This window comes from Taudactylus pleione, unplaced genomic scaffold (genome assembly GCF_031769625.1).
Source record: "Taudactylus pleione unplaced genomic scaffold, aTauple2 ptg000556l, whole genome shotgun sequence".
Classification (NCBI taxonomy): domain Eukaryota; kingdom Metazoa; phylum Chordata; class Amphibia; order Anura; family Myobatrachidae; genus Taudactylus; species Taudactylus pleione.
The window spans coordinates 3,407,092-3,420,170 of record NW_028284958.1 but is presented as its reverse complement, the minus strand read 5'-3'; the positions used below and the strand labels follow the sequence as shown (position 1 = coordinate 3,420,170).

The 13,079-nt window shown below is 41.0% G+C and overlaps 1 protein-coding gene across 3 annotated transcripts in view; it reads right to left on the bottom strand.

Annotated features, from left to right (window-relative positions):
• The window catches only part of NTRK3 (neurotrophic receptor tyrosine kinase 3), a 700,933-nt gene that overhangs the window by 424,404 nt on the left and 263,450 nt on the right, over positions 1–13,079 (bottom strand). For all 3 annotated transcript variants that reach the window (XM_088452662.1, XM_088452663.1, XM_088452665.1), the window contains exon 5: positions 1,881–1,949. In XM_088452662.1, coding sequence (XP_088308788.1) covers positions 1,881–1,949 — 69 coding nt within the window. The remainder of the gene's footprint in view (positions 1–1,880; positions 1,950–13,079) is intronic.

The following is a 13,079-nucleotide window of genomic DNA, read 5'->3' as shown; positions in this document are numbered from 1 at the left end:
TTTTATTTAAAAAAAATATTTTTTAGTTTTGAAACATAGTATACCACAAATATTAACAATGTTTATGGTATACTGTAGTAATGGCCATCGACAGCTGTACCATGGATGACAAATAGATTAAAACCATCATTAGAAAACCATTGCTGGTGCAGCAATCAATGTAAAAAAAATATACACAAAACAAGGCACTGTCAGAGACACCTAGGTGGTTCACAGAGTTAAACAATAATCAATTCCCATTCTCCCAGGTCTAGGACAGACCAAGATAAAATAGATGCAAATGAGCAATTATATACACAAAAAAGAACAATCTATTAGGGTGAATAGTTAGCACCTATAAAAGCAGCCACAAAAAAAAACAAAAACAGGTAGTCTCTTGGCTGGAAAATATCAACTACTGAAAGTAGCCATCGATGGTTGAGTTTTCCGAATGCTCAGAGCACGGCCAGCATGATTTTGTTACACAAGGCTTTGCCATGGATGGTTACCAATATTAAAAAAAAAAAATTATGTTGGAAAAATCGATAAGTTGCGATAATCGTCACTGACATGGGCGGCTGGGGCTCTGGAGTTTTTACATGTCCCGGCAGCTGCTTCTCTCTGCAGTCGCCGGGCTAACACTGAGGGCAACGTGCAGATGATTTTACATTTCCCGGGCGGCTGCTCCTCTCTGCAGCAACCAAGAGTACACTGGGGGCAGAGGCGCTGTGTGGATACATTTCCACAGGGGGTGCTCCTCTCTGCAACCATTAAACGCAACCATGTCAGGGTATAGCCCGGCCTGGCCAGGCATGTAGTTAAAAGAATAGTACTGTACAGATAAATTAACCTGCAACAGTTTATGAAGTTAGGAATTATTGGTGGTTTTGATTCTGCTAGTAGGATGCACTGAGTGATTGGCACACAGTATATATTTATACCATTTTTTTCATCATAAACAACAATAGGAGTGGGGCTGATATATCACTTTCTGTTTTGCTCAACTGTTGCCCAGTTCTGAAATATGGAATTGACTTAACATCCAATTATTCTTTGAAATAACTGTTCAACACTTTATCAATAATTCAGGAAATTGCATTCAGCAGCTCTTATTTTCCTGTCAAAGGGGCTACATATCTTGAGAAGGTTATAAGATGCATCTCATGGGATCTCTAAAATCACTGGTATTCAACCTTACTTGGTGACAAACGGGCTGGCAAAGCAGGGCTACACAACGAGCTGTTAGTGACCCTAGTTTTCAACAATTTGGAAGTCATCTCCCAGCAGTAAAACCTGTCACCAACATTACTGAGGGAGGAAGTGTTTTTGTGTTTGTAACCTTCATTTTCTATAACTGCAAACAGATTTGACAACAGGATATATTTCAGGTACAATTCTTTCTAAATTATTTATTTTCTTCAATTGTAGATAATAATGATAATAATAATAATAATAATAATAATAATAATAATAATAATAATAATAATAATAATATAATGTTTGGGTAGGTGGCATATTTTAATTTAGGTGATGTCTAGAAACAAATTTTAATAAGGGACGGACAAAACCACCCTTAACAGCTTGACCCTTCTGTTCTTATATACATACCAGTGATTTATATATCTACTGTGCAGGTTTTTTATATCCTCTCTTTTGATCTCTGAATGCTGTTATAGTAGTTTAATATGGCGTTTCACTGTGTAATATGTTATATGTGATATCATAACTACAGCGCTATCAATATTAGCTTGCTTTTTCAATTACTTTAATCAATTTAATGAACAACAATTCCACACAATTTCCATAGATTCTAATTATGGTACAAATTAGCAGTCAGAAAAGGACGTCCAATATCTGTGTTAAATGCAAACAAGAAAGGAAGAAGTAAAAGTTATACTTACAAATCATTTAGCTCTAGGTTTTGAAAGAGCTGCCAAGATAAGGTCGTCAGTCGGTTTCCAGAAAGATTTCTAAAGAAAATAAGATTTTCTGTTAAATCATTTAATAATTTATAGCAACATACACAATGGCATGCAGTACCTGAAACATGAGTGATGTTAATCTATTCAGAAATTTGTGTAAATGCTACATGCATAATATGTGTTTATCAGAGCAAGATTAATGGGTCTAAGCAGTGTTAGGAGACAAAGTGAAATGAGAGAAGGTTCCAGCCAATCAACTCCTAACTGCCATGTCACAGGCTGTGTTTGAAAAATGACAGTTGGGAGCTGATTGGCTGGTACCTTATCTCCTTTCACTTTGTCTTCTAACACTGCTTAGTAAATAGACCCCTAAAAGACCCCGCAAGACACCAGTTTGGGGCCCCATTGTCACATCCATCCATACCCCTATTTATTTCCCCTATTCATGTATTTTGCCCTTTTTTACTTCTCATTTTCAACATTATAATAAATATATACATTAATGCTTTTATTTTAACATTACACAAAAAATAAATCAGAATATATAGACATGAACACAAGTAAAAACAAACTGTAAACTTATATATCAGTAAGTAAATTCAATTATATTAACTATTTACATTGGATACAACCCACATTTTAGTCATGTATCAATATAAATCAAGTCAATAATAAACACTTGATATAAAGGCATTGCAAACAATTACAAGACCAGAAAATTAAGGTATGGATAACTGGCTATCCTACGTTAAAATATGACGTTTTGAAATGTACTTTAAATATATTAATTTTGTATTGATGTCGTGTGTGGGAAGCCCGGGGGCAACCCAGCATCTCGGAGAGTGCTGGGCATGCCCCATATGATATAAATGGGGGTTTGTTCTCAGACCACGTCCCTTTACTGATAGGTCATGCCACTTTGCACACACCTCCAACATACTGGATGATTTGGTGGGTGTGATATGATTTATTATCATATCTACATTCATCTGGTCAAAGGTTAGTGACCACTGGGCCTCCAGGGATGAAATGTTGACAGTTATCATCAGAATGTTAGCATTGTCGACATATGTTCTTTGTGTTCTCTGACTAGTTCTGAAGCAAAATAATTGTGACTGAATATACTTATAATTAAGCCATACATAATATATACAGATTTAGGCAAAACGTAAAACATACAGTATGTACAGTATATAAAGCATTTTAATTGAATAAATTAGATATAACCAGAGCCATAACTAGACTTTTTGGTGCCCTGTGCTAGAAAGAGCATTGGCACCCCCCTCATTTTTCAAAGGGACATAATGCACCCAAAAAAGGGGAATGGCCTCATGGGGAAGGGCCAGGGAAGAGATAGGGGAGACCAGGAGATGCTGGGAATGAAGTAAGAGGAAGCTACAAGTGAGAATGACAATAAACAGAAATTTGAAAGGCCCAAACAGCGCCCCCAGACCTGTGGTGCCTTGTGCGATGGCACCAGCCGCACTACCCTAGCTACGGCCCTGGATATAACCATGCTCTGAAATACAGTTAGCACTAAGTAGATATCATGGAGGAGAGTATAATTTTTAGACATAGGTGTTCATGCTAAGGTGGGTGTATGTGCTTAGTGTAAAATGTGGAAATCTGTACTGTATATGCCTATGGAAAAACAAACAGACATATTGTATAGGCAGATCTGACACTTGTTCTTCTTTACAACTGAAACAGGGTAACTGCAAACTCAGGCAGACCTGCATGATGAAGCTATCGTATACACCCATCTATAACCGTATAACCTGCCTAAGGGCTGGGGAAAATACACACGGTTGATGAGGGTTACCAGCAGCTCTGGTTAGCCACTTGTGATTGCCTTATTGTGGATTCAACTCTGAAGCTTCCTTTATTGCTTACGCCTATATTATATCATTTTGTGGACATATTTTTAAATAACTTTTTCCTACTTACATCATAATCAAGAAGGACAATTACACCCTGCTGTTTATATTATACACCCTTATTTTTTTATATATATAGTAAAGAAAACAAAACCCTGGCGCAGATGTTACTGGAGCAGAGCTGAATGCATCTTGAAATGACAGTATTTCTATGTGCAGAGTTTTAAGGGTAAGTTTACTAAAGGTTGCTATCAATCAATTTTAATCAATTTCAATGTTGTAATGATGTTGTGTTTCTGAGGCTAAATGACACATTTACTAACAGACAATTTTTTATTTGGTTTCTTAGGTGATGGTAAATATTTTATTTCGCCCCAGATACGCAACATCGATTTAGATCAATTTGAAATCAATTAAAATCTATTGAAATCGATCTTTAGCAAATATACCCCTTAGAGACTATTTTTTTTTTTACGCTTATATATCCAACTCAACATGAGACCATACTGTACTATACAACTGTTACCTTGTTAAACTCCTTTTACACAGGAGCTTAAACCCGGGTTTTTGAAGGGTTAACCCGGGCAGCTCCCTGGTTTAAAAGGGGAGAGGGTTGGATCGCTGGGTCGAGTGACCCGGCAATCCAACCCAGGTAAATAGCAGGGTTTAACACGGGCATAGCCCGTGAAAACCCGCAGCGAGAACAGTGCACTCCGGGTCACGATGACCTGGAGTGCGCTGCTAGCCGGACGATTGGTCCGGCTTCAGTGGCGCTTGGAGATGACGTCATCTCCAAGCGACCCACTTCACTCCAGAAAAGCCGGGTCTATGCAGACCCGACTCCGGTGTGAGCGGCGCCGACTCGGGAATATCCCGAGTTGGCGCCGGCAAAATTCCGGGTCTGATCCGGATAGGAACTTTTTTCCAACTCAGGGTCAGACCCGGAATTTAGGTGGAAAAGGGGTATTATTCTGATTACAGTAGGGGACTTCATATTGTTCAAATTTTAAGTTTAATAATGTTAATTAAATTAGTTATTAAAAGTGCATATTTCAGACAATTCCTACATTAGTTGAACAAAAATGCAGGAGAACTCCCAAATGAATACCTTCCCATTCATCCATATCCCTGTCATAATGAACTTGTAGCTAATCCACTAAACAATTATTGGTATTCTTCAAAGGCCGCTCCTTTTAAGCCAAGAATGAAAACTGATAAAAGACAAGTATCGAGTGGCAGCTGTTTCCGGGAATGTAATAAGAAGCCGATATTATCTAAAGAACCGATTTTACAGTCTGCTAAAAATGTCCAGTTCTATTAACTACATTTCATTATAGTTCGTTATTAATTATAAAGACACATTGCTACAAAGAGATGAGTGCACAGAGGCACCATTCATAATACTGGCATGGAACAAGTGACAGAAGCATCGCCAGTAGCTGCTTGCAGATAAAATGTACCTGAGTGTGGCTAAGAAATCACAATACAATCACAATACATGAAAGCTAAGGACTGTCACAGAATCTTAATCACATTATGGTATCAGGAGCAGATCAATGTTTGTTTCAACAGTTGCAAATTTAAATGTATCTAAAGAACGCTCAATAAATTCATTTATAATTTTGTTTTCTCTTTCGTCTTTCAAATTATTTCTTGTTTCCTGCATAAATATATATATTGACAGTTTCTATAGTGCAGAAATCAATAGTATATTGCTGCATTTTGTACATAATCTCTCCTTCCAATTACATAATTCAAGTCTTGTTGAAAACATATTCCAAACTCCTTCTAACGTACAACAATCATTCACATTATAGTTACTGAGAACTGTAAATTAAAAAGTATTTTATTGATCTTTTATCGATTTTTAAATGTATCAGAAGTATTATAATATGCATTCCAGTAACAGCTTGCTATAAAATAATGGATAAATACAGGGGCGGCTCAAGGGGTAGACAGGCAAGGCTATTGCCTGGGGCTGCAGGCGCAGTTACCCTGCCAGTGCTGTCTGTTAGAGGCTTGCTCTGCAAAACCATTTTTTTCTGCCGGGTCCGACCAACAGCCGTCAGGCAAAAGGACCCAGTGGCTGCTCATGCTGTGCGATGCTGTGCGGTTTCAGTTGTTACGTCATCATGCAGCGCCACCAAAAGCAAGAGGAGCGTGAAGAGGAGATGCAGGCTGTCAAAGGAGAATGTAAGTTGGGGGTGGGTAGGGTGCTGGCAACACAGCAGGCTAGAAAGTCATGAGGCTGGAGTGACAGGGGTACAGGAGCTGGAAAGACAGGAGACTGGAGTGACAAGGGGCAGGAGTGACAGGAGGCTGAAGAGACATGGGCAGGAGACTGGAAAGACTCGGGGCTGTATTCTCATGTGGGAGGTAGTAGGCTGGTGTGATGGGGCAGGAGGCTGGAAAGACATGGGCAGGAGGCTGGAAAGACATGGGGCTAGAGTGACAGGGGGTAGGAGGCTGGAAAGACATGGGACAGGAAGCTGGAAAGACATTAGGTTGGAGTGATGGTGGCAGGAGGCTGGAGTGACAAGGAGCTGGAGGCTAGAAAGACATTGGACAGGAGCCTGGAAAGACAGGAGGCTTGATTGACAAGGGGCAGGAGGCTGGAGAGACAAAGGGGGCAGAAGATTCAAAGGACATGTGGCTAGAGTTACAGGGGGAAGGAGGCTGGAGTGACATGGAACAGGAGGCTGGAAAGACAGGAGGCTGGAGTGGTAGTGGCAGGAGGCTGGAGTGGTAGTGGCAGGAAGTTGAAGTGACAGGGAGCAGGAGAGATAAAGGGGGCAGGAAGCTGGAGAGACACTGCCTGCCCTGGGAGGATCAATTTAATCAGAGGTTCCCCGTTGCAGAGAAACCACCATATAGATAAGGTGTATTTTTATTTAGTACACACAAAATACAGCATAGATTTTTCTTTTTAAGAGAGACACCAAAAGGACTTCTCGTCCTGGACTCTACGTGGTCTAGAACCGGCCCTTATTACATAGTAATAGGTATGGTGCTGGCAAAGATCCAGCCAAAAGTAACACTTTCTCCAATACTGTATGTTAAACTTAATTTATTATTTATTTTTAGGGTTCGCATGTGATCAGTCCTGTACTGTGGGCCTGATTCATTAAGGATCACTATTGCGATTGTTGCTCCATAATCGCACTCAGGTCTACTGCAAAATATGCTAATGAATGCAATCACAATGCCATCGAACTACCAGCATAGAGCCGCCCATTGCATCCCACTACCACTATCTCACATCTGAAATACTTTGCAAACCTTCACAAACATCGCTAACATCGAGTACTATCGGTCCCTCACACAGAATTACAGCAGCCCTGACCATACTTAGAAATTGCTAACTTCATTGCATGCAGTGAATACTCAAGCTGTGTATGCATTGCAATCACAATGGCTAATTATGCACGCCCATGCAACGGCATTCAAACGGTCAGGCACACTTGTGTTTCTCTCACCATCCCCAAAGGCTCACTGCCTGTCAGTCCCTGTGATCGCATTGGTGCATTCGCACACACGCACTGCGATGCATACAAATGCGCACAAAAATCGTCTGCTGTGTACGTTTTAGCAATAGCGATCCTTGCTGAATAAAAGCCCTGTGTTTAAGTTGATCTTTTTTTACTTATTAATAAATTAGTTAACTAGTAACAATAAAATCCCTAACAACTACTGTAATATCAGAAAGACTCAGACCCTGCCCCTTATCCTGCTTTAAATTATACAATAAAGCACCTAACATTCATTTTTATAGAAGACACTTATAGGCATATTCAATTTGTAGCAAACCTCATCGAAGCCTCTTCGGAGGTTTTGTGGTCAATAACTTATCGCGCTCGTCCCCCGCGATTCCCCGTATTCAATTTGAGAATGGAAATCAGCGAAAAGACCTATAGTTTTTTTGGAAATCAGCCTGACACCCCCAAAACATGCTCTGACATGGGGGATCACTATTTGTACCACCGAATAGCCCTGCTAAAGGTATTTGAGGTCTTTAAATGGTCTCAGTAGGTGCTATTTAGTGTCTTTGGTAAAGTGGTGAAGAATAGCATTTAGCAACTTTTTTTTGGAAAAAATAATTAGTCCCATCAAGTTTGGGGTACATGAAAATGGGTACTAGCATATTTTATAGTGGCTAATAGTGAATTTTTAGAAATTGTGAAAAATCTACCTGTCACAACCACCTGCAATCAAAAAATACCTGCTGCATACTGCCGAGTCTATTTCGCTAGTTCAGAAGTTTGTCCCCCATTTTTTTATCGCCCCCCAAAATGACAGTACATGTTTGGGGTGTCCTTTAGTGTGTTTTTTTTAAATGTTGGACACAGATTACCTTTGGGGACCTGTCCCATGGGTGATGGGTGGTTTTTTAAGGTTTGCACCCCAAAACCCCAATTCTGCACTTTTTTCACCACCTATTCATAGGTGATACTTTATCGCAGGGTTCGAACCTCTGACTTTCCGCACCAGCGAAAAGTCGGGGAAATTGAATACGGGGATAAGTGAAAAATGGGAAAATTATGTTTTTTCACTCCAAATTGAATATGGCCCATATACTATATATAAGAAGTCACCAAACATTGAGCAAGTCATGTGCAAGCAATCCAAGGGCACAACAACTTAAATAATTTATGTAGCATTTTGCCTGAAATAATTGCATTGATATAAAATAGAAAGGGAACACTGGACCTGATTCAGACCCGGGCGCTAAGCCGTGATCGCTCGCGGCCAAAAGGGGCCGGTTATGCAAATTCCGCGATCACATTGTGTGGCGTATGAAGCGACAGCAGTGAGCGAACGCAGGTGTCTAGAGACGCCCACTTTCCTTTCTTAGCACATGTCATCTCCAGGAAGTGTATGATTAATCGGTAGCATCGAGAGCCATCGGAGCTGCATGCAGTGCTTGAGGTAGCCCTTACCCCACTGCAAGCACTGCGATCACTGCAGGCTGAAATCCAACCAAGTGACGTGTACAATGACGCTTACATGCTAATTATGCACACCCATAAAACTCCCTTTTGACGCCCAGACACGCCTGCGTTCACAGCACCACTCCCCCGTTCACAAGCACCTTCCTCTGTTACCACCCACAAACGGCACTATCTGTCACTCAAAGTAGCGCTCAGTCTTTGTGCTACTAGCGCACGATTCCCGATTGCAGTGACTGGCTCGCGCATGCACACTGCGATGCATACACATGCGCAGACGGGTGACAATCGCCCATAGTGAGTGAATGCAGCTTAGCGTCCAGGTCTCAATCAGGCCCACTGTTCATATAATTAATCTTCTTTCTGTGCAGGGCATTAAGATGGGTACACACAGGAACGATGTTGAGCAGATTTGCTGTTTCGTAACGGCAAATCGCCTACATCCCTCAGTGTGTACATACATTATGAGCATACCTGCAGATGCTATCGTCATTGGCAGGTTTAAGGCGCAGTACATCAAATCTGGTGATATCACATGCGACCTAATGTATGTTAATGAAGGACGGCATGATATACAGTTCCGTTTTTCTAGTGTGTGAAAGTCAGGTCGCTCCAGTGTGTACCAAGCTTCAACAAAGTGTGATTTTACATTTGGCATTGTATATTTAATCATCATCAAGACCAAGGACAAGACATATTACTAAAATATCTGACAATAAGGGACCTTGTTACACACTGTTAGGGGACTTAACCAATGTAAGGAATAAAAAATAACTATTCACTGTGAAGGAATTTCAAGCAAAAGTCCGATATATCAGGGTTAATATTGTGTCATGTAACTAGGGCATACATACTGAAGCTAATGTGCTTCTATTGAGCAGCAGGGAGTAGGGCCACAATGACAAGATTCACTACAAATTGTGTAATCAAACCCTTGGACCACCTACAGTATTTTCCCTAGTGCCCAGGACAGCGCTTGAAAATTTGTGAGTCTCCCAGTAGGTAAATACCGGCAGATGGTGTTCTAAAGGAAGATGGCCATCAGTCTCCAGTAAACAGAGGTTCAGTATTCACTACAAATTCTCCTCCCCACTGAGATAGAGATAGATACATGGGGGTGAAGCTCTAAAACAGGGGTGGGGAACCTTTTTTCTGCCGATGGCCATTTTGATATATATATAACATTATTTGCGGGCCTGGTGCAGGCCAAGTCCCTCTATGTGACATCACACGGCAGCAGGGCCACAATCGCCGGTGATTACAGCAATGCCCGGGCATCCTGAGGGTGCTCCAGGGAGCTGTAAGGGCAGCGGTGTGAATGTCTGAAGCATCCTAACGATGCTCCAGACGGCACAGCTGCATAGATTCTGGCTGCAGTGTGCCATTTTTGGCACCCTGCTTGCCAGATGAGGCTAGCAGAAAAAGCTCAGAGGACCAGACCAAATTATTCCGCGGACCTTATATGGCGCCCAGGCCTAAGGTTCCCCATCCCTGGTCTAAAAGAAAGAAAGCAGGGTCGTGAGTGAGAGAAAAAAATGTGAGAAAGAGTGGGGAGTGGAGGTTGGCAGTGGAAAGTGGGAAAGGCAGAGAAGGGGGAGAGAGAAAATGGTGGAAAAACAAAGTGGACGATAGGTGGTGAGGTGGGTTGGAGTACAAGGGAATAAACATAGATTGCAGTATGTGGAACTAGCATTTTATATATGCAGTATATACACTATATAGACAAAAGTGATTGGACACCCCCGCTCAAGTGAAATGGTCCCATGTATACCATTGCACACGAGTTCCAAATGGGCACTTATGTGGCGGTTTTGACAAGAACACCTCGTAGGGAGGCCCATGCACTTGCAGTTTTATGGAAACAATGAATGTTTTATCAGGACGATAAGGCCACCTGTCATGTTTTCAGGGCGACATTGGACTGGTATACAGAATATTCGGTAACCCAGATTGACTGGTCACCTCAGAGTCCAGAGTGAGGGCGTGCATTCTAGGCCAACTTGACCTCTTCAGTGTCACAATTGGTCACTTTACTTAAGGCGGTAAGGCAAACTATACCGCCTGCTGTTGTCCAGGAATTTGTGGACAGTTTGACATGAAAGGTGTCTGCAGAAACCACTGCACGTGGTGGACCTACAAAGTACCGACATCAATAAAATCTTGTTGATCTTTTTGCTATCAGTGTTCAATTACTTTTGTCTATATAATGTATGTATGTCAAATTGAGCTATATTTGACCATTGTGTGGAGGCCCAGGTATTACATTCACAATCTCCCTGAAATAAGTTTTCAAAAGTAGGCAAGTATTCTTTATGGGTTTTTTTCTTTTTGCATTTACCGTGCATAATTCCAGCTATTCAGCTTTTTAAACTCAGCCAATGTAATAGAGACAAAGAACAAGCAGACTCGCAAGGTTCTAGACTCAAAAACTCTCACGATTTAAACTCTCATTCAGATGTTTTCCCATTTTGAATATAAAACTCGACCAATGTGAGAGTTTACTGCTAAACTCTCAGCCTATTACATTTGTCCCAAGATATGGACTCTCCATGACACTTTAGGCTATGGGTTCCATACACATCATCTGCACGCACGAGGAACTGTCTGTTCAAGTTTTAAAACCTCAGAAATTTTAAATATTGACAGACACATATGACACACTATCCCAATAAACAAATATATACTGTATATATATTTATATATATATATATATAATATGTGTGTGTGTATATATATATATATATATATATAATTGGTACGCTAAAGGTTATTGCACATGACTTTTTATTATATAGCTCCATAGTGTACATTTTCTGACTTATATTTACAGCATTTTCCTTTCTAAATTAAGCTTAATAGTCAAGAAGACAATTTCAAGCTGTGAATGATAAATATAGAGAACAATGTCCAGCTACTAAACCAATAACCGAGACAGCAGAATACCCGGCAGTATTAACAAATTGAAATGAATTTGTTCTCTTTTGCTGTAATTTTAAAATTACCCATTTTATATAATTTAGTGTGAAATTAGATTGCTAGAATGGAATACTGGAACATATTAGATAAAGCTCTTCGCAATATGGTATTTTGTGCCATGAAAACAGGTTCTTGTATGAGGGAAAAAAATTTGATCCTATTCTCTATTCAAAATTGAAAGATTTTCAGAACTAAGACATTTCCCTTAAAGAGTAACTATACCTTACATATTTCTATTTCTTTATATATTTGTACCCATGTGTAGCTCTCATTGTTTTCTTTGCAAAGGCAAATCTATAGATAAATGATACAATAATGGTAAAATGCTTATTTATACTTTGAAGACTAATGAAATTATCTTCTCAGTCTCAGATATGAGAGCACCTCTGGGTAATTATCAGTTCCTTTGTAACTATTAAGACTTTTTATTGCCTCAAAAAATCCCTTATCACAATTTATCAAAGACATTTTGCTGAGTCACCTGGGCACTTGTCAGTTACCACTGCAATATTGGCAAACAATAGTTAGAAGTAAATGACCGCTGCCATGGTCAGAAGCGGATTGGCCATAGACTTCACAGGGAGTTTCCCCAGTGGGCAGGATCATTTTGGGGGCCGGGGCCACTGAAAACAATATTTTTTTTCTTCACTTTTTTTTTTTTTTTTTAAATTGCCACGGACTCCTGCCTATTCGTCAAGGAGTCCGTCAGTCATTTTACTGATGAGTCAGTGGGAGGGGCCAGGGGGTGGAGTTTTATTTGGGTAAGTCCAGCACTCACTGCTGAATCAAGTTACCTGGGGGCTTGCACCGTGGCCGCCGCTGTCTGAGGACTGGAATGTAGCTCTGGCTATGTGGGCAGCGCTGCTGGGGGCAATGAGAGATAGAGGAGAATAGGTACAAGAGATCAGCAGTGACAGCTGTGTGTGAGGAGCTGCAGCCTGTGTGAGTGGCAGTAAGGCGCTGAGGGCTCGGCTGTGTGAGGTGAAGGAGATCATCGGCCTAGGCAAGATGACAAAGTTTCTCAGAAGACACGGCCCCCACAGGAAGATCAAGCAGGACCTGCTTTCATTAAGGTAGTGTAGTGGCCCTTAAGGACTATATGCTTGGTGGCTGGTGGGGTATAGTGGGAGCCCTAAAGGCAGCCATGGCCGTTAAGAGCTGGCCGGGATGCATTACTGACCAGGGGGTGTGGCCTAATCATGGAACCATGGCCATGCCCCCTTTGGAATAGAAAAACATATATGCAAGGGCTTGGGGTGGAATGCCAACTATGACCCCCAGTATAGGGGCACATGGGCATGAGGTGTTATGCCCTCTAAGGCCCCCAGAGCATAGTGGAGTAGTGGTGCTATGAGAAAGGTCAGTGTGTGCTGGGGTTG